General features: G+C 42.5%; 1 protein-coding gene across 1 annotated transcript in view; it reads left to right on the forward strand.

Moving 5' to 3' along the window:
• Positions 1-21,364: 21,364 nt before the first annotated feature.
• Positions 21,365-23,165, forward strand: part of si:dkey-238o13.4 (uncharacterized protein LOC560780 homolog) — a 32,401-nt gene continuing 30,600 nt past the window's right edge. Inside the window, exon 1 of the mRNA XM_043706680.1 lies at positions 21,365-21,627. Coding sequence (XP_043562615.1) covers positions 21,540-21,627 — 88 coding nt within the window. The 5' untranslated portion in view covers positions 21,365-21,539. The remainder of the gene's footprint in view (positions 21,628-23,165) is intronic.

The raw sequence follows: 23,165 nt of genomic DNA on the forward strand, positions 1-23,165 counted from the left end.
CTATCAGAAAGATGTTGTGAAACTTGAAAGGCTTCAGAAAAGATTTACAAGGATGTTGCCAGGGTAGGAGGATTTGAGCTATAGGGAAATGCTGAACAGGCTGGGGCTGTTTTCCCTGGAGTGTTGGATGCTGAGGGGTGACCTCATAGAGGTTTATAAAATCATGAGGGGCATGGATAGGATAAATAGACAAAGTCTTTTCCCTGGGCTGGGGGAGTCCAGAACTAGAGAGCATAGGTTTAAGGTGAGAGGGGAAAGATATAAAAGAGACCTAAGGGGCAACTTTTTCATGCAGAGGGTGGTACGTGTATGGAATGAGCTGCCAGAGGAAGTGGTGGAGGCTAGTAAAGTTGCAACATTTTAAAGGTACCTGGATGGTTATATGAATAGGAAGGGTTTGGCAGGGATATGGGCCGAGTGCTGGCAGGTGGGACTAGATTGGGTTGGGATATCTGGTCGGCCTGGAGAGGTTGGACTGAATGGTCTGTTTCCATGCTGTACATCTCTATGACTCAATTACTGTATGACTAATTCCAATCTTTCCTCATCCTCCACTATCATCCGAAACCTCAGAAGAAAATGATCAGTGTCTCCTAGGTGTACTCCCACTGACACTTGATCCATTTGGCCCACTTCTTTTCTGAGAATCAGATTCAACAATGCATCCCTTCTCTTGGAGAAGATAAGTTTTGCTGTATGTAGTCTGAGTGTAGTCTAAGAACACTTCCCTTTCACTGCCTCTTATACACTGGAATAATTTAAATTCTCTGTTATAACTGCTTTATAATGTTGTCTACTCAATACAATTACCCACAGATTAGTTTATCTACATCCTTTCCACTAACTGGTGGTCTATATACTACACCTAACAATGTCGTTGCACCATTTTCATTCCATAACTCTAGCCAAATTGATTTTGTTCTTGAACCTTCTGAGACATACTTTGTCCAGCACTACTATAGTCTCCTTAAGTAAAACTGCCACCTCTCCTTCTTTCCTTCCTTTTATACCTTTTATATATTTTTTGAATCCAGTAATATTTAATGGCCAGTCTTTCCCTTTCTTGAGCCATGTCTCTGTTATTTCCATAATATTATATTTCTAATGAGGGAACAGCCCTATCATCTGGTATGATGATGACAATTTACCATTACCATATTTCTACATGGTAATCGGTGCCTGTAACTCCCCAGTTGTACTTACTATACTCCATGCATTGACTGCGTGCATGGTAACCCTGGTTTGGACTTCATTTCTGACTTCCTTAATCCAACTCCACCTGTTAACTTGCACTTCTCCCTGCTTGTGCCACCAGTACCTTCAAGTATTTTATGAGCCCTGATATTCTTCTCTACTATCTTCCCTTCATTCCCACACTCCTGCCAAGTTAGTTTAAAGGCCTCCCAACAACACTAGCAAAATACAAAGAACAGAGAACATTGAATGGTACAGCACAGAAATAAGCCCTTTTGCCCTCCAAGCTTGTGCTGACACATTTTGCCCTTCAATACTAAAACTGTCTTCACTTACAGGATCTGTATCCCTCTATTCCATTCTTATTCATGTATTTGTCCAGTATTCATGTATTGAATGCTGCTATTGTGTTTGCTCCCACCACCTCCTCTGGCAGAGTGTTCTAGGTGCTCACTACCCTTTATGTGAAAAATGTGCTTCGCACATCTCTTTTAAACTCCAACCAATATCGCCCCACCCCCACCCCGCACCTTGAACCTGTGTCCCTTAGCAATTGAGCCCTCCACCCTGAGAAAAAGCCTCATAGTTTCCACTCTATCCATGTCATTTACAATCTTATAAACTTCCCTCAACCTCCTGCATTCCAGAGAAAGAAAACCCAGTCTATACAACATTTCTTCATAGCTAAAATCCCCCATACCAGGCAACAGCTTGGTAAACCTTTTCTGTACACTCTCCGAAGCATACATATCCTTCTGGTAGTGTGGTGACTGGAACTGTCTGCAATATTCCAAATATGGTATAACTAATGTTCTATAAAGCTGCAGCATAAGTTGTCTATCTTTATACTCATTGCCCCATCCAATGAAGGCAAGCACACCATAGGCCATTTTTACTTCCTCATCCACCTGAGCTGCCACCTTCAGTGGTCTGTGGACCTGCACACCCAGATCCCTTTGTATACCAATACTCCTTAGGTTCTGCCATTCACTGTATAATTTTCACCTATATTTGACCTTACAAAATGCATCAAAATGCAACACCTCACAAGACATTTACTTCTTGCTCTGTTCAAATGTAATCTGTCCAGCTTGTATAAGTGCTAAATTCCCCAAAGCCAACCCCATTGTCCTAGGAATCTTAAACCTTTCCTCTTGTGCTATTGCTCCAGCTGTACTCCTATTTCTGTATTTAACTTCATATGGCACTAGAAGTAACCTGAACTTTACTACATTTGAGGTCCCGCTTGCTAATTTTCTAGATAGCTCCTGAAATTCCAACTGCAGGGCCAGATGCCCTTCCTGCCTAAGTCATGGCATCAGTGTGGACCATGACCTCTGGCTGTTTACCCTTCCCTGGAAAAATGTCCTGCAGCTGCTGTCTGGTATCCTGGACCCTGTCACCAGGGAAGCACTGTAAATGTGGCTGTTTCCCTAATAAACGAATCCCTATCACTCCTTCTTTCTCCTTCCTCCCCTCTTCTACAGTCATGATGCCACAAATATGGATCTGACTGCACTGCCTTGAGGAACCACTGCCCTCATCAGCTTCCAAAATGGAAAACCGATTTATGACCAGGGCTCCTGAAGATTCCTGCAGTACTTGACCATACTATCCAAATGCTCGCAACCTCACCGTGTCACAGTGCCTCCCGTCTCCACTCACACTCCAAAACCTGGAGCCCAAGTTTCTGTGATTGAAAGGACATACTGAACACATGGTTGTCTAGGACCCTGGTAGCAACTATGACTTACTATATATTACAGACCACATATTCCACTCAACCAACCTGTGCTATCCAGTCATAACTGCTCGTGGGAATTGCACACATATGTGGTTTGCCCAGTAGCTGCTTGTGCACAACATGGCTCAGGTGATGTGCATATCTGGAGGGAAAGCATTCCTGATGCAGAGCTTATGCTCGAAACGTCGATTCTCCTACTTCTCGGATGCTGCCTATCCGACTGTGGTTTACCAGCACTACACTCTTCGACTCTGATGTGTATATCCTCCATACCCGGCATGGACAATGACATACTCCAGGAGAAGCCTATCTTGGATCAGGAATGTTTGTATTGCCTTGTATTTATCTTTCTGATGAAAGAGTGTGTTTGTGATTGTCAGCCCATGTTCAGTAACTTGGTGAGGAGAAGGAAAATCTTTGATTTTCTCCACTCTTTTTTCTGATGGTGGATTTCCAAACAGTATAGTTGCATCTAAGCTTTGTGTCATAAATTCCCTGCATAATCAATGTTGTTTTGGGGCAGCTGCTAGTACAGACTCTAAATCTGAATAATACAACCCTTGTGTTTTATTGGTCTAATTGCATGTCAGAGCATAAGCATTTGTGATTGTAGGTTATTGGTTGACACTTAAGTTGGGAATAGCATCATGAGTTGTCACTTAGTGCTAATTGGAAGTTCAGTAAGCATATCTGTGATTCTAATTTTAAAACCAAACTCAACTCCCTGGTTACTTTCTTCGGTTTTCCCTTCCAGAAAAATGGTGTACTGTCCTCCTTCCTTTCTAAGTGGCCTTCTACAGGAAATCAGGTTTCACTAGGAGTAGCAACATTGATGTTATATCATGCAAACTCCTGACGAACACTGGCAGTTCTTCTTTTACTGTTTACTGTTTTGTTTGTCCATAAGGACACGCATATTCCAGGCACAAACATTCATAGCATTTTTTGCTTGTGTGTGTGTTTATATGAAGATAGTTTGGAACAGCCTATGCTTCAGTCACCTTTTTAGTGGGGCGAGCTACTTCAGTCCAAAATTGAAGAAGTCAGCAACTATCAGGCATCCACATCCAGCACATTCTGTCTCCAATGTTACTCATCCATCACAACAATGATTTTTGCTGTCCCTGGTGGAGGACCGGCAGGATTATCTTTTAGTATGAGGTAGTCAGTGCACAATCAATGATTGTACAATTCTGATCATAAAATCATAGAATCCCTACACTGTGGAAAAAGGTCATTCAGCCCATCAAGTCCACACTGACCCTCTGGAGTGCATCTCACCAGACCCACCCTGTTATCCAATGCCTATAATCCTGCTTTTTCCATAGCCAATCCACCTAGCCTGCTCATCCCTGGACACTATGGGCAATTCAGCACAGCCAATCCACCTAACCTGCACGTCTTTGGACTGTGGGAGGAAACTGGAGCACACAAAGAAACCCCACACAGACACGCGGAGCATATGCAAACTCCACACAGACAGTTACTCGCATGTGGAATTGAACCTGTGTCCCTGGCACTATGAGGAAGCTAAGCAAACTACTGAGCCATTGTCATCCAAGCTGGCTGGCAACTTTTACCCAAAAAAATGGCAGTACCAGGTGGTTGATGTCACTCAGCAGAGCCCTTGAGACAGAGAGTCTGTGACACATTTAAGAAATGTGTATTATCATAAAGGTCACAGACATTGCAATCTGTATGGCAAGACAACCACTCTACATCTCCAATGATAAAAAAGAGCACTGCATTAGAGTCATAAAGTCATAGAGATGTACAACATAGAAATAGATCCTTCAGTCCAACTTGTCCATGCTGATTAGATGTTTTAAATTAATCTAGTCACAGTTGCCAGCACTTGGCCTATATCTGTCTAAACCAATCCTATTCATATACCCAGCCAGATGCCTTTTAAATGTTGTAATTGTAACAGCCTCTACTCACCACTTCATACATGCACTACCCTCTACATGAAAAGGCTGCTCTTAGGTACATTTTAAATCTCTCCCCTCTCACATTAACCAGTGCCTTTAGTTTTGGACTCCCTCACACTAGCCATGCCCCTCATGATCTTATAAACTTCTATAAGGTCACCTCTCAGCCTCTGATGCTCCAGGGAAAATTGCTCCAGCCTAATCAACCTCTCCCTATAACTCAAACCCTCCAATACTGGCAATATCCTTGAAAGTTTTTCTGAACCCTTTTAAGTTTCACATTTTTCCTATAGCAAGAAGACCAGGATTGAGTGCAATCTTGCAAAAGCGACCTAACCAATGTCGTGTACAGTTGCAACATGACCTTCTAATTCCTATATTCAATGCACTGACCAATGAAGGCGAGCATATCAAACACCTTCTTCACTATCTTGTCTACCTGTGACTCCGCTTTTAAGGAACTGTTGTTTGTCATTAATAGAAATTATCTGGATGAGAATACAGGAATCACAGTTAGTAAATTTGCAGATGACACAAAATTTGTGGTATTATGGACAGTGAAGAAGGTTATCTAAGAGTACAACAAGATCTTGATCAGCTGGGCCAATGGATAGAGGAAGTGGCAAATGGAGTTTAACTTCGATAAATGCAAGGTGTTACATTTTGTGAAGGAAAATCAGGCGGGACAGTTAAAGGTAGGGCTCTGGGGTGTGTTTTCAAACAGAAAGACCCAGCAGAATGAGTACATAATTCCTTGAAAGTTGTGTCACAGGTAGATAGGGAGGTGAAGAAGGCATTCAGCATATAGATCACAGACATTGCAATCTGTATGGCAAGACAGATTGCCTTCGTTGGTCAGGGCATTGAGTACAGGAATTGGGACATCATGTTTCAGCAGTACAAGGCAATGGTGAGGCCACTTTCAAGAGAACTAAGTACAACTGTGGCCATCCTGCTATCGAAAGGATGTTACTGAACTGGAAATGTTGCAAAAAAGCCTTACAAGGATTTTACTGAGACTGGAAGGTTTAAGCCTTGATAGGTTGGAACTTTCTTCCCTGGATCTTATAGAGGTTTACAAAATCATGAGAGGAATAGATAAGGTGAATAGATAAAATCTTTTCCTTAGGGTAGGGCAATCCAAAGCTAGAGGGTGCAGTTTTAAGGTGAGAGGGAAAAGATTTAAAAGGGACCTGTGGTAGAGGCGATTACAAATACAACATTTCAAAGACAGTTACATGAATAGGAAAGGTTTAGAGGGAATAGGGCCAAACACATGCAAATGGGACTAGTTCAGTTTAGGAAACCTGGTTGGTATGGATGAGTTGGACTGAAGAATCTGATTCTGTGTTGTTCTGACTCTCTGACACTATGACTCTAACTTGCACTCTGACAAGTAGTTTTTATCCTAGTAAGAAGTGGAGTAAGCTGAAACTACTGCATGGCCTACTCCCGTGCCTATTTCTCATGAATAGATATTTATCAACAGCTTTCCAATTTGTTGGTAGCCTGGAAGTTTTCTGTCGCTGAAAGAATACATGACTGGGTTGAGCTAGAGCAACCTTGTGAACCCAGTATAATCCTCATTTTCTGGTTAACAAATTTGAACTATAGAATTGCTTTAATCAATTGTAACAGTACTTAATGGTTTAATTTAAATTTAATTTAATTGGTTCACAATGGTTTTCTGCTTATTTTACTTGATCATCAAATCTTTCCTTTGACCAAGCTATGAATAAGTACACTGGATTAAATGACCCCACAGCCTGAGTATCTTCCACGTGTGATCAAAGTATTCGTCTTGGAGTTTTAGTTTCCCAAAATTGATTACATAGTGCAGTATTTTTATTTTATTATGCCAACATATTCTATTCCCAACCTTCTGGTTTGTCTGTGTCCATCTTTGTCATAGGTTTGGAAGGTACTTTCGAAAGGAGCTTGATGTGTTGCTGCAGTGAATCCTGTAGATGGTTGACACTGTTATCACTGTGTGCCTGAGTGGAGGGAGTGAATGTTTAAAGTGGTTGGCAAGGTGCCAATCAAGTGATTGCATTGTCTTTAATGGAATGAAACTTCTTGAGTTTTTAGGGACTTGCACTCATCCCATCAAGTGCAGAGTATATTCTATCACACTCTTGACTTGTGCCTCATAGATTATGAAGAGATGAAGATTAAGAGGCATCGGGGAGTCAGGATGTGTGAGACTTATCACAGAATGCCCAGCATCTGACCTGTGTTTATGTCCACACTATCTATATGGTTGGTCCAGTAATGCTCTCGTCAATGTTAACCTCCACGCTGACGATAATGGGGCAATTCTATATTGTTAATACTATTGAATGTCAAGAGCAGTTGGTTAGATTCTGTATTGTTGGAGATGCTTAATATCTGCTGAAAGTGAGCTGAATGTGTTACTTTATAATAATCAGTTCAAGCTGGAAGTTATCCTTGTCTTGTTTCATTTAGGCATGGATTGTTTCAGTATCTGAGGGGTTATGAATGTTGCTGAACAGTATGTGATCATCAGCAACATTCCCCATATCTGTCGTTATGCTGGTGAACAGGTTGTTAATGAAGCAACTGAAAATAATTGGGCCTGAGACACTACCTTGAGGAATTCTGCCAAAGATGTCATGGTGCTGAGATAATCAGCTTGTAATAACCACAACCATTGTCCTTGGCGCATGGAATGACTCTACCCATTGCAGATTTTTCTGGTGATTTTCATTTGCTTCACCTTTATTAGGATTACTTGATGCCAAATGGCAATTATTGTTTTGATAGGAGGCATAGTGACTGTCAGTGAAACACTGCTTTTTTTGTCCACATTCGGACCAAGGTTGAAATAAGGTCTGGAAATAAGTGGTCCTGACAGATCCAAAACTGAGCATTAGTGAGCAGATCATTGTTAAGTAATATCTTTGGATATATTGCATGATATAAGTGGTTTACTGTCTAAAAGCGGTCAGCTACTTTGCATGCCTAACAGTAAATCTCTCTTATAATGTCATTTGTGATGTTGCCAAGGTTAAGGGACTGTTAAAACTACAAATCCCAATTTTGAGAGTGTTATTGTCCTATCAATGCAAGGTGAACCCCAACTTTTACCTGCACTTGATCTCTTCATCAAGAACTGCCAATATGACATCAGCTGCATTAATTTCTCTGACCCCTCAGCCACTCTAACCTTTGCACTTGTTACACTCCATTCTCTCAGGTTCAAGCCTGACCTTGTCATCAAACCCAGTGATAAGCGTGGTGCTGTTGTCACTCACTTCTACCTCCGTCCCAAATTCAACATAGGACAGCCCCAGCATACATGACCTAGTTTCATGCTGCTTCTGCCCACTGAACTCATTTTCTCCTACCTTGACTCTGTTTTACCCTCCTTGTTCAAGTCACTCCACACTTGCATTTGTGATTCTTGTGGCATTTTCCATAGTTTCCAATATTTTCAGTTTTCTGGTCCTAGTCGTCTCCTTTTCACCATTCACGTGCAATCCCTCTACATCTCCATTCCCCATCAGGATTGTTTCAAGGCTGTCTACTTCTTCTTGAAAAGAGGCCAACACTGTCTTCATCCACCATCAGCCTCCTTTGCCTGGCTAAGTGTCTTCTCACTTTGAACAACTTCTCATTTAACTTTTTCCAAGGTAAAGGGGTGCCCATGGCTTTCCACATGCGTCCTAGCTATGCCTGTTTCTTGGTGGGGATATGAGGAGCAATCCTAGTTCCAATCCTACTCAAGCCCTCATCCACAGCTCTTTCTCCCCTGCAACAATGATGTCTTTGATGCTGTTTTCTACTTCCATCCGGAATTGGAAAAATTAATCTATTTTGCTTCTAATTGCCATCATCCTCACACCTTCACCTGGTCCATTTCTGACTGCTCCCTTCCTCGACTTACTGTTTCCATTTCTGAGGATATGTCCACAATGTACATTACAAGCCCACTGGCTCCCACAGTTTAGCTTGACTACACCTTCTCACATCCTGCTTCTCATAAGCATTCCATTCCATTCTTCTAGCTTTTCCATTTCTGTTAGATCGGTTCTCATGATGTCACTTTCCACTTTACTCCATCCAAAATGATCTCCTTTTTCCTCAATTGAAGATTGCTCCCCATTGTGGTTGATAGGGTCTTCAATCGTGTCCAACCTGTCTTCGGCACTTTTGCCCTCACCAATTCGTCTCCTTCCCAGAACAACAGCAGGGTTCTCCTTCTCCGCATTTTCCACCCACTAGTCTTTGCACTGAAAGGATCATCCTCCACCATTTCTGCCACCTCCAGTGTGATGCCACTACAAAACACATCTTCCCCCTCAATGTCATCATTTCACAGGAACCATTTCCTCTGTAACATCCTGGACTACTCCTCCATTACTTTTAACAATTCTTTGCCCCCCCTTGACACCTTCCCATGAAATCAGAGAAGATACAAAACTTGCCCATTCACCTCCTTCTTCCTCATCATCCTAAACACACTTTCCAGGTGAAGCAGTAGTTTCCTTGTTCTTTCAATCTACTCCACAGCATTCTCTGCTTACAAATTGATCTCCTTTACGTTGGTGAGATCGAATGTGGACCTGCTCTTGTGTGTATTTTCTTTACTTTGCACTGAGTAGAGAGGGAAAAAATGAGGACTGCAGATGCTGGAGATCAGAGTCGAGGAATCCTGATGAAGGGCTTATGCCCGACGTTGATTCTCCTGCTCCTCGGATAATGCCTGACCGGCTGTGATGCCACACTCTAGACTCTAAGTAGAGAGGACCAAAACTCTCCCTCTTCCACTTTAATATAACTCTGTTTTTATCTTTCACCAATGTTAACAACTCCATTGTCTTTTGCACTTGACCTCCACACCATCTGCCCCCTTGCTCCTCCTCTGCCTCTGTCAGAAGTATGAAGAAAACCATTTTCCTACTTCTTTAAGCTCTAAAGAGTCATATCAGACTCGAAATAGTAACTTTCTTTTTCTCTCCATAGATGTTGCCTGACCTGTTGAGTTTCTTCAGCATTCTCTGCGTTTGTTTCAGACTTCCAGCATCTGCAATATTTTGCTTTCATTCACAGGCTTTAATTTTCTTGTTTGAGTCTGCAGCATAACAAACATTCAATGCAGGCTATCCACCACTAAAATGGTTCAACTTGAAGTTTGATTTTCTTCTCTGAATGAAACTAATTAAACTTTGCTGGGCTGAGAACTGTATAATCAATGTAAATGTTTGCAAAATATAAGTTGACTGTACATGTTAGTGTTGCCACTTCTCTTCAGGGAAAGGACCTGTTTGATTTTTGAAGTGATGATTATCCTCAGTTATATATCTCCATGGATTCCCCTGGTGCCTACTGAATGAAAGGTCACCTTTGGCAATGTTAAAATCTGGTTCCATTTTTTTTCCTTGTATTGCAACATTGTTGAATATTAAGCCAAATTTGAGAATAGTTTTGGTTTTTACAATATGAAGTGCCAGAGAATTGTGGGCATGGAGTTAGAAGTTTAAGAGAGATCACTCTTTATATATTTTATTTTCTTTTGCAACATTATTTTCAAAGTCCTTTTGATTGAAACTTTCTTTCCTCTGCTATTTAAGAGCTATTATAGATTGTTATGTACTGCAGAGGTCAAGGAAGATTTCAGGATTGGAAATGTAGATATTAATATCAAATTAAGGACAATATTGGCTGTTATATTGTTTCCTACAAATTTCAAAATGAAAACTTATAAAACACCTCCAATCTCCTGAAGGGGGCAGTTCGCCAAAATAAATATGTTAAAGAGGCATTCATTCTTCAAGAGAGAGTTTGAGACCTGATAAATGCTTTCAGACTGACTCAGCAATCAGAATCAATCTGCTGCAAATGTTGCTGTTAAAACACCAATGTGATGATAAGGCAAGTTCACACTAGCATGTGCTGGTACATTGCTATGTTAATGCTACGGAATGTTCGTGCTGCAAGAGTGTCCTCTGACAGTCTACCCTGTTGACACAGGGCCAGGTTCACACGGCAACATTAAGTAAGACACGCAACCAAACCATTGCATGCAATACTCCTAAATTGACAGCATGGCAACCTCTCAATACAGCAGAAGCTATATTTAGCATTGATGTATTGACATGTTCAAATTACAACAGTAACTAAACCTGTTGTCATGTGACTCATTGATGACGAAAACGAAACAATCCATTGAAGCCAGGGAAAGCTCTTAAGACACCTTTATCTGTTTAATTACACTAACTGGATGGGAAGATTGCTTTAATAATGTTATCCTGCTTTTTTTTTAATGTTAAGTACTAAATATGGAGCATTCTGTTTGATTTGCATTGGAAGGACATAATTGTAACAATGAGGCCTATAAGTTGATGAGTAAGACAAATAGCAATACTTTGTTTTCAGTGAGAAAGTAATGAGGAAATTTATGAATAGCAGGAAATGAATTAAAAGAGAAGTTTAAAAAACATAACCATAACATTCAAATGATATCCAAAATGTTGTCTCCTTTGTGCAAGCTTTCTTCTGGTGTGGGCTGTGCTGGATGCCATTTTTAGGAAGGTCAGTCATGCTACACTCAATGTGTGTGCAGAACCTATGTGGAGTAGTCATATTGTGACATTAGTCTGGGGTGCTGGCACTTTCACACACACCATTTCAGCTAACATGCTGTCTTAGCCAAGCACAACTGAACATGCATTCAGTGACAGGCTCCCATTTTAAAGAATCTTCAACTATGTTCTGATTAGTTAGGATTTAGAGATGCTGGTGTTGGACTGGGGTGTACAAAGTTAAAAATAACACAACACCAGGTTATAGTCCAACAGGTTTAATTGGAGATGCCGGTGTTGGACTGGGGTGTACAAAGTTAAAAATAACACAACACCAGGTTATAGTCCAATTGGTTTATTTAGAGATGCCGGTATTGGACTGGGGTGTACAAAGTTAAAAATAACACAACACCAGGTTATAGTCCAACAGGTTTAATTGGAGATGCCGGTGTTGGATTGGGGTGTACAAAGTTAAAAATAACACAACACCAGGTTATAGTCCAACAGGTTTATTTAGAGATGCCGGTGTTGGACTGGGGTGTACAAAGTTAAAAATTGTTACAGTTAACCTGAGAATGAAACTTTTAAAAATACGTTTTGTGATTTACATATGAAAGAAGTGAAACTATCATGGTATTTGAACAGATGAAAGACCCAACAAACAATAAAGGTATTCTTCAATGTAAAATTTCAGTTACATCACACTGTAAACTTTTGCTATAAATTCTGTGTCTTACAATTGTGCCCTCCATAACCACCTGATGAAGGAGCGGCGCTCCGAAAGCTAGTGCTTCCAATTAAACCTGTTGGACTATAACCTGGTGTTGTATGATTTTTAACTAGATTTATTTGGAAGCACTAGCTTTCGGAGTGCTATTCCTTCATCGGGTGGTTGTGGACTATAACATAGTAAGACACAGAATTTGTAGCAAAAGTTTAGAATGCGATGCAACTGAAATTATATATTGAAAAGGACCCGGATTGTTTGTTAAGCCTCCCATCTTTTAGAATGGCCATATTGGCTTCAGTTCTTTCATATGTAAATCCTAGAACCTTTTTATTGAATTTAGATTCTCAAGTGAACTTTAACAATAGGTGTTATGTCAGCTCAGATAATGCATTGAAGTTGTGAGATGCCCTGTGTGAGGCTGTCTGTGCTTCAGACAGATTCTATTTCTGAGAAAAGGGATTTACAGAATCTTACATGGACTCATGCAGTTTTTGAGCAAAATAAAATGTAATTTTGCAAGTACAAATTCACCCCATAAACTTATATGTGTGTGCGTGCATGTGGGTGAATGTGTGTAAGGGGGGGGTATGAGTGTATGTGAGAGAGTGTGTGCATGTATATGCGTGTGAGTGTGAGTGTAAACTGGTATAAGTCTGTAAGAGGGTGCGTGTGTGGATGTGTATGTGTGAGCACATAAGAGAGAGCTTGTGTATGAGAGAGGGTCTGCATGAATGTATGGGTCTCCAGGAGTGAGTGAGTGTAGTGTGTGTGTGTCTGTCTGTCTGTGTGTGAGAGAGAGTGCGTAGAGCAGTGGGGTCACCTGTAGTGACATGAACCCAAGATCCCGGTTGAAGCCATCCCCATGGATACCGAACTTGACCATCAGCCTCTGCTCGGCCACTTTGCATTGTTGCCTGTCCCAAAGACTGCCTTGGAGAATGGTCACCTGGAGGTCCAAGGTTGAATGTCCCGGACCGCTGAAGTGTTCTCCAACTGGGAGGGTACACTCCTGTCGGTTGATTGTTGTGCGGTGTCCATTCATCCATTGCCGTAACCTCTGCTCAAGCAGACACTGCTCAACAATCAACTGACAGGAGTGTTCCCTCCCAGTTGGAGAACACTTCAGCGGTCCGGGACATTCAACCTGGGACCTCCAGGTGACCATTCTCCAAGGCAGTCTTTGGGACAGGCAACAACGCAAAGTGGCCGAGCAGAGGCTGATAGTCAAGTTTGGTACCCATGGGGTTGGCCTCAACCAGGACCTTGGGTTCATATCACACTACAGGTGATCCCACTGCACTACACACACACAGACAGACACAGACACAGTCACACACACACAGACACACACACATACACACACACTCCTACAGACTCTCTCATACACAAGATCTCTCTCATAAGCTCACACACACACCCACACTCGAACCCACACATACACCCTCTCAGACTTATACCTCTTTACACTCACACTCACACACGTATACACACTCTTTCACAGACACTCATACCTCTCTTCCCTCCCCCACCCCACACACACACACACACACACATTGTGGGGTGAATTTGTACTTGCAGAATTACATTTTATTTTGCTCAAAAACTGCATGAGTCCATGTAAGATTCTGTAAATCCCTTTTCTCAGAAATAGAATCAGTCTGAACATTGGGGCACAGGTAGCCTCACACAGGCCGCAAAGTGGCCGAGCAGAGGTTGATGGTCAAGTTCGGTGCCCATTGGGTTGGCCTCAACCGGGACCTTGGGTTCATATCACACTACAGGTGATCCCACTGTACTACACACACAGACAGACACAGACACAGTCACACACACACACATTGTGGGGTGAATTTGTACTTGCAGAATTACATTTTATTTTGCTCAAAACTACATGAGTCCATGTAAGATTCTGTAAATCCCTTTTCTCAGAAATAGAATCAGTCTGAACATTTGGGCACAGACAGCATCAGACAGGGCACCTCACACCTTCAATGCATTATCTGAACTGACATGACACCTGTTGTTAAAGTTCACTTGAGAATGTAACTTTAAAAAAAAGGTTCTGAGATTTACATATGAAAGAACTGAAACCGATATGGTCATTCTAAAAGATGGGAGACTTAACAAACAATCCAGTTCCTTTTCAATGTATGATTTCAGTTTCATCACACTGTAAACTTTTGCTATAAATTCTGTGTCTTACAATCTTATATTCCACAACCACCTGATGAAGGAGCAGCGCTCCGAAAGCTAGAGCTTCCAAATAAACCTGTTGGACTATAACCTGTTGTGTGATTTTTAATTGATTAGTTACCTATTGCTTTACACTGGCTTCTGAATAGCTACAAGTCTTTGATTGCTTGTACTGCTACTTAATGTTGATGTGCTCTCCAAAAAGTGGTGTGACATGTCTAAAGATCTTGGTTTTCACTTCAAAAGGTTGCTAAAAGGTTGCCCCTCGTTATTGGAACTGTAGTTTCTATTCTCCTCCATCTGCAGCATGACCGGGTGCCCAGGCAGAGGATACAGAGAAGGACAAAATGCTTGAAAGGAAGAAGAATGATGGGAAGAAGGGCTTTCAGAATGCAGCCAAATCCACCCAGAATGTTCAGACAGCAATTCTTCCTACTCAGCCTAAGTCAATAACAATGTATGCAACATCTCTGCTTCACTCAGAAGATGATCACTGAAATCTGCTACTTGGTGCAGGAAGCTATGTAGCATTGAACCAGGAGTGGGTGACATTGCTAATACCATGGCATTGAACTTCTTTACTGAAAATGTGTTGCTGGAAAAGCGCAGCAGGTCAGGCAGCATCCAAGGAACAGGAGAATCGACGTTTCGGGCATAAGCCCTTCTTCATACTAAGCTCCTTCTAGACTGGAGCAGGGCACATATCCAACATGTCATAGCTCATCAGCCACTTCCATATAAAGGAGGTGATGCACTCATTTCCTTGCAAAGAAAGGGGGATACATTGTATTCTATTTTTCCATAGAGAAGCAGGAGGAATATGTGCATACTTTTGTCAGGATAGAAAGCTATCCCTATGGTTCTATTGACTTCACAGATGTTGCACAGATGCTTTGGAGTTATGCCACACCACAATGGCACTGTGGTTAACCCTAGTGCCCCACAGTGACCAGAACCTGGGTTCGATTCCAGTCTTAGGTACCTGTCTGTATGGAGTTTGCACGTTCTCCTTGTGTTTGTGTGGGTTCCCTCTGGGTGCTCCGGTTTCCTCCCACAGTCCAAAGATATGCAGGTTAGATGGATTGGCCATGCTAACTTGCCCCATAGTGTGCAGGGATGTGCAGGCCAAGTGTGGTAAATGCGGGGTTACGGGGAAAGGATGGGTCTGGTGGGATGCTGTTTGGAAGGTCATTGCAGGCTCGATCTGCACTTCATTCTTACTGCATCATCACACTCATTAAACCATGCAGGTCCATGCCTTTGATCCTACAGACTCTGTGCCAGTCTTTTGTAGTATCACCATTTGAATGGTGGTCATTTTTCACCACAATAATTGGCATAGTCAGCATGGCCACTGAATCTCAGTCACTGCTAATGGTTCAAACATTAAATAAGGTGACAGTCAGAGTGTGTTTACTTATCATTCATTAGATAGAGAAATCTGTGTTCAGGATGGGGAATTGGTGGGGCAATTTTATGATCAGAACCAAAGAACATATCTCCAGGTGGAGGACCTAAAGATGGCACACTGCCCTGCTCTAGATTTCTTGCCAAAACAAGGAAGCAACATTGTTTTGGGTGTAAACTAGGCAAATTATAAAAAACTGTAGGGTGAAATGTGAAATATCCACTTCCCATAGGGAATAAGAATAATCACAAGGTAAAACAGGAGATAGCTATTTCCTGTAAAAAAGAAATGCTAAACTTAACTAAACTCCAGTCAAGACAGACCCAAAGGGTCACCAGAACATATCTAGATAAAGAAGGGAAAGGAGGGTGGAGTCATTGGTCACAGGGAAACCATATAATGCACAATCTGTTTCCATCAACAGATAAGTTGTCCATAGATACGACAGACAATTTAGCATGATCAATCCATCTAACCTGCAAATCTTTGGACTATGGGAAGAAACCAGAGCATATGGTATAAACCCACACAGAGATGGGGAACATGTGTAAACTCCACAGAGACAATTACCAAAACTGGAATCAAATCCGGGTCCCTAGTGTTGTGAGGGGGCAGTGTTAATATGTACGACTTGTTGTTGTAGTCCAAAGGAGTGACACATGACCTCACCCTGCAACAGATGTCCAGCATCAATGCCACCCTATCTGATTCGATGGTGCTTTTGGAAGGGTATTGTTCAAACAGACACATCTGGCATTGGGTAACCAGAATGTGACACAGTGTCAGAACAATGATTGTTTCCACTGTTCTTTTCTGACATAATAACTTGAATAACATAATGCCTATATAAAGCAATCTGAGCAGTGATCCATCTGCTCAGATTCCTTATCCATTCTCTATGCCCTGTTCTCAATAATTGCAAAGTCAAAAATCACACAACACCAGGTTATAGTCCAACAGGTTTAATTGGAAGAACTAGCTTTCGGAGCGCTGCTCCTTCATCAGATGGTTGTGATGAAGGAGCGGCGCTCCAAAAGCTTGTCCTTCCAATTAAACCTGTTGGACTATAACCTGGTGTTGTGTGATTTTTAACTTTGTACACCCCAGTTCAACACCAGCATCTCCAAATCAATAATTACATTTACTGTCTGGGATGCAGGTAGATGCTTATATCAATGTGTATGGTGAGTGTCTCTCATGCTGCCCTGGTTGACAGGAGAGAGAGCACTGTTGCTGTTGTCCTCCAGGCTGCCTTAACATTCAGTGACATTTCCATCACTCAATCCCATCCTGAGGTTAACCATTGAGCACAAACTGAAGTGGACTAGCAGCATAAATACTGTGGTTGCAAGAGCAGCTTAACGGCTACGAATCCTGCAGCGAGTAACTCTGGCTCCTCAAAGGTTGTCCACCATATGCGAGGCACAAGTCAGGAATATGATTGAATACTGTCTACTCGTCTGGATAACTCCAGCGACACACAAGAAGCTTGACACCATCCTGGCAAAGAAGTTTGCTTATATCCAAAAACATCTATTCCCTCCATCATTGGCACTCAGTATCAACAGTGTGTAGTGTCTACAAAATGCACTGCATAAATACACCAAGTCTCCCGAGATAGCACTATACAAATTGATGCCCATCTAGAAGGACAAGGACAGCAGGATTATCATTCCCTTCACATTCTTACCATCTCAATATCTTGATTTGGGAACATATTGCTATTTCTTCAGTTTTGCTGGGTTAAGATCGTTTACCTCCATAATGGCATCCTGGGTCTATCTACCCCAAATAGACTTCAGTGGTTCAAGGTGGCAGCTCACCACAAACCCTTCTCATTGGTAATTAGGAATAGGCAATAAATATTAGCCCAGCAAGTGAAGCCCACAACCTATGAATTAATTTTTAATAAATGGTATCTGTCTGTCTGCTTACAAGGTGTTTAAAACAGTCCAAACCTCCCTTGCACTGTGGTTTTTGTTGATGGATAGGACCAAGGTCATCTATGAAGGATTGGTGTATGATATCACACCTTTTTACTTAAGGTCACTGGGTGTGGTTGACTTAGTCCTGCAGACTACATATTAATCATAGGGTTACATATTAATCCCATAGTCAAATGGTTTGTTAAATATTGACAGTGCCTGGAAGAATGGCCCAGGTTGCAGTAGAAAGAGGCCAAGCCACCACTAGGTGGTTCATCGAATAAAACTGCCAAGCAAGCATGGGGAGTATGGTGCAGGTGAACCTAGCATATAGTATCCCAGGTATTGCAGATGGCAATGTTGCCTAATAAAGATGCTCCCCAGTTTCCATGAACCATCTTCCCAGGAAACATGAAAAACAGAAACACACTGAAAATTTTGTCACCTAATGAGATTATGGTTCTGGATCCAGCTAAACTTTGGCAAAGCCACAAGAGAACTGTAAGTCAGAAATTCTGAAGGTCTTGAAACCCTGGTAAGATCCCAAAGCCTTTGGTGACAGAGGTTTTCAGGAATGCACCACCTGGGTCAGACTGCATCTGCCGAGAAGTTCGGGGACTGAAGTAGTGGAGAGGGGTTAATATGCGATGGCTACAGTTAAATTGAATATTTGTCTTGAAGTAAGTGTTGTAGTTACACTCAAATTCTTCCATGTTATATAATACAGCTTGTGTATAAGCATATTGTGAAATAAGAGGAACTGAGAATCTAGACAGTTGAATTAACATGCAAATAAGCAGACCTAAGGATAAAGGTTGAGATAAAAAGGACCAACCTGTTAAAGGTGAGAATTACATATATGTGTGTTGAAAGCACTTTATTTTTCAATAGTTCTTTGGGTAACCAAGATGAGATTCTTCTTTGCAAAATCTGGGATAAAATGTTTGCATGTTCGAAACACATAGACTTGAAAATGCTCATATTTTCCACAAAGTTAAAAATCACACAGCGTCAAAAATCACTGTCACACAGCTGTCTGATGAAGGAGCAGTGGTCCAAAAGCTAGTACTTCTAATTAAATCTTTTGGACTATAACCTGGTGTTGTGTGATTTTTAACTTTGTCCAGCTCAGTCCAACACTGGCACCTCCCCATCATATCTTCCACAACAGTGCTGGACTCCTTCATGCTTCTGAACACTGAACACAGACTTTTCTTGAATGCCTGGCAATCTATCAAACATTTCTGTGTACATACCCATCAGCAATTTTCTCTATGCCACTCTGAGTCTTCATCCACATTGTATGCAATAAGGACTAATGTGGAACCTCGCTCTCTGGCAAACTGACATCTGCACTCTGCTTTCCTTCTGCCCTGGCTGTGGACACATAAATCCAGAATTCCACCAAGCAGAGATCTCACCTCTCAGCTATTCTCTATTACATGTGCAGTGTCAGTGCCTGAGACGATGGTTGGGAGATTCAGAGTGAGTGATATCCATTGTTTGCCACTCTCTACTTCTCTTGCTCTTGATCGAGGGCCTGCTCAGGTTGCCATCTTGGCTATCTGAAAAGAGGAAAGCACAAGGATGAGATTGTGGTAATAGCAAGAGGTTCATTTTTCAACTGTCAGTAGCTTGTACACCAGAAAAGATTTTGGAATGAATGAAGAGTGAGATGTGAGAAGGAGGATCAGATGTGATCATGCCATCAGCTCTGCAACTGCCCTCAGCCTCAGCCTCCCTCATGGGTCACTCTAAAGCTGTTAGGCTCATCTTCTCCAACAGGATGAGAACATACTACTGACCCCATGTTAGAAAGTTTCAGCTGCCAATGGTTGTGCACTACCTTATCCTTCAGATGTGAAGGAAGTGTATCAGTGAGTGTGGCGCGACCTGTTCAGATGATGCTTCAGCTATTGCTGAATGGCTTGCAATGCATTGCACCCTGTGAGATGTGGGCATGAGGCTTGCAATACACGCTGAATGTGTGATGGCGAGCTGAAATTATGAATGTCAGATTTGAGTGGTGGTTTATACAGACTGATGGGAGGTGAGTGAAAGGAGTGTGGTGAGTTGAGCAATGAATATGGCTGGTGTTTCATTGTTGGCATTTGAAAATGCATCCATAAACCCTGACTATTCTCTAAATTTAATTTCTTCTTCCTAAATTTTATCCAGCTCTTTGGATGAGGGTGGGGTCTGAGGGGAATGGCTCCAGCTCCCTGTGGATTGAGGACCTCTCTCCTCCAGCCCTGTCCATGCACCCACTGTTCCCCATCACTTCCAGCTCCTGCACCAGCCCAGAATTGAACCCCTCAGGATGTCTTTAGGTACTGCAGACTTGCTTTGTGAAAGCAAAGTTTTGCAGATGCTGGGCACTGAAACAAAAACAGGAAATGCTGGAGAAACTCAGCAGGTTTGGCAATATCTCTGAAGAGCTGAAAATGTGTTGCTGGAAAAGCGCAGCAGGTCAGGCAGCATCCAAGGAGCAGGAGAATCGACGTTTCGGGCATGAGCCCTTCTTCAGGAAGCCCTTCTTCAGAAGAAGGGCTCATGCCTGAAACATCGATTCTCCTGCTCCTTGGAGGCTGCCTGACCTGCTGCGTTTTTCCAGCAACACATTTTCAGCTCTGATCTCCAGCATCTGCAGTCCTCACTTTCTCCTAGAATATCTCTGAAGAGACAAACAGAAATAATGATTTGATTTCAATATGACTCTTTAAAGCTTTGTGTAGTGTGTACCTTTATGGGGCATGCAGCCATTGAACAGTGCTTTGAACGCTGGGTTTCACTGTGATTTGCAGGCAATGCAAATGTTTGTCGGTGCTTGTATTGGAAGCAACACATGCATTATCATCATCATCATCCCGCCTGTTGTGGGGGCTACTAGACTTCGCTCCCAGGGTATTCCTACAGAGTTTTGTAATCCCAGCAAAATTCAGCAGAACTTGATTAAATATTTTACACTGCATTCTACAGTGTAAGACCTCGCCTGGGTTGCTACGAGTGGGATTGAAGATCAATAGGAATCAAATAATCTCGGTGAGGAGATAAGGCTTTAGCTTTGAGGACAGCAGTTGATTCAAGAGTCAGAAATCACACGCCACCAGGTTATAGTCCAACACGTTTATCTGAAGCAACAAGTTTCGGAGCGCAGCCAATTCGTCAGGTTTTTACTCCAGTCCAGTCAAACACATCATGTTTGCAGAGTGGCACATATATATTTCTCAAAGCGCCTTTTCCCACTCAGTCTGAAGAAGTCGCCCTGTATTTCTCTGTCCGGGCGAACGGTTACTCTGATTTACAGCACCCACAGTTTTGTTTTTCGGTTTTTTTTTTTAACAATCTTTTTACTCAGGTCTGATCTGGCAATCTCGGTTCGGGAGGAGAATGCTGACTTGCTCCCACCTCTACCCAGATATTCTGGCTCAGTCACAGTCAGGAACGCTCCATGTGATAATCCCACTGTCAGCAGTTTCGAATCGGGACATTTCACCAAACATCCTGCTGGCAGTCATTCCAACATATGACCATGTAACATTTATATCTGCTGTGCTTTTCCAGCACCACACTGTTCAACATTTATACGACCCTACCCATTCTCAGGGACACCCATAAACTACTGGTGCGTGTGTTTCACCCCTACCCGGCTCTGTCAGGGGAAGGGGTTTGAGAGCTCGCTGTAGTGCTGGCGTTGACTTGTGTTCTGAGATGTTGGCTGTGATATGGAAGGGAGGAGCGTTATGTCCATGTGGGGGAGGGCGGAACACACCCCTCCCAATCCCCTATAAGAAAAGACACCGTCTCCTTACTCGCGGTTGTGTTCATTTCACTCCCAGAAACTTCCAACATTGTCAGCTTTGCCCAGAATGAGCCCTCCTGGAGACCGCACCGTCCTTGTGCTGGGGGGAGCCGGAACGGTGGGCTCGGGAACTGTCAAGGTATTGCTGGAGAGAGGTAGGTGCCAAATGTCCGGGTGCTGAGGCATAGCAGCATTTTAACTTAGACACGTATCTCATCGGCCACCCATCTGCAGTCGGTTCGGCTTTCCATTCGCACACTATCGCTACCCTCTGTCAGAGCTGCTTATAGTGGCAGGATCAAGGTGACCTGCAGCTGACTTTTCCCGAGAGCAGTGCAACGTGAGAATGACACTCACTCGCTTAACTGGGCAGCCGAGAAGGGAGCCACTCGGCCCATCGCGAAGTTGTCAGCTTTCTGAAAGAGCTGTCCAATGATTGTATTGCTGTTCGTGTTAAACCAGGGGGTGGTTTTAAGGAGCAAGAGAAGTTGTTGATATCCTGGCCCCTCAATCAGCATCACCAAAACAGGGCACCACATCACTGTAGGATCCTGCTGTATTCACATTGGTTTGCCCGACTCCGATATTGCAACAGTGACTAACAGTGACTAACTACAACAGTGACTAACATCAAGTCCTTGTTTGGCTGTATCTTTCCGTTTGCCAGGGAATGGTAGCGAAAGGTGACGAATGCAACTTTTTCTTCCTCCTGTGGGTTTCCAACTCACATCGGAAAGAGTCTGGCTCCACCAGCACTCTCAGAAAGTGTATTCAGATAACCTCCGTTTAAAACAAGGTTTATTTCAGTTCTGAAGTAAGGCCACTGGACTGGAAACGATATCTCTGTTTCTCTCTCCACAGACACTTCCAGAGCTGCTCAGTCTCTCCAGCATTCTCTGTCCCTATGTCCTCAGGTTCTTTCTCCAATTGCCTTACATCTGGGTCTCCCGGCCAATCCTCCTGTCAATGTCGATTGCTTTTTATCCCTATATTTAATCGATCCTTCATAATGTCAAACGCTTTATTATCAAACCTCTTAACCTTTCCTCTTCTAAGGGTACAAAGCCAGTGTGTTCGGTCCCTCCGCTCTTGGTATCAGGATTAAATTTCTTCCACATGGTCTCTAAGGTCTTGATATCCCTCCGTTGTTGGAATATCACTTCAGATTGTTTCAGTGTTTTTATTGACCTCGAAGGCAATTTAAATTCAACACTGAAAGAGAGAGGCAGGATATTAGTTAGCACAGGGCCAACCTGTGCTCGAAGAGGACCAAAGAAAAGAGTAAACGCTGCCTGGTAACAGTGGTCTTTTTTTTCAAAAAGGGCAAATTCCCAACGCTTTTATTTTTGTTCTAAATGTGTAGCTGAATCCTGTTGTGATCCCGAATCACCGCACACAGCACTTTGTTAACCTGAAGTTTCAGTTTGATGGGATGAGCAAATCAACTAAAAAGTCCACACATCTCATTGGAGGAATGTAAGAGTAATAACTTTACGTGGAAGAAAGTAACGGGGAAATCTAATTTATTTGGGCCATTCAAATATCTCTTACTATTACTTGACCAGCTCCGCTCCATCGTTGTTTTGTGCAGCTTTTCGCGAACGATCGTTGTTTAATACATGAAAGGTATTTTGCTATAGTCTTCAGTTCAGTTCCAGGCGTTACAAAGTCAAGTCTGCGGCACTTTGTGAAA

This window comes from Chiloscyllium plagiosum, chromosome 17 (genome assembly GCF_004010195.1).
Source record: "Chiloscyllium plagiosum isolate BGI_BamShark_2017 chromosome 17, ASM401019v2, whole genome shotgun sequence".
NCBI lineage: Eukaryota > Metazoa > Chordata > Chondrichthyes > Orectolobiformes > Hemiscylliidae > Chiloscyllium > Chiloscyllium plagiosum.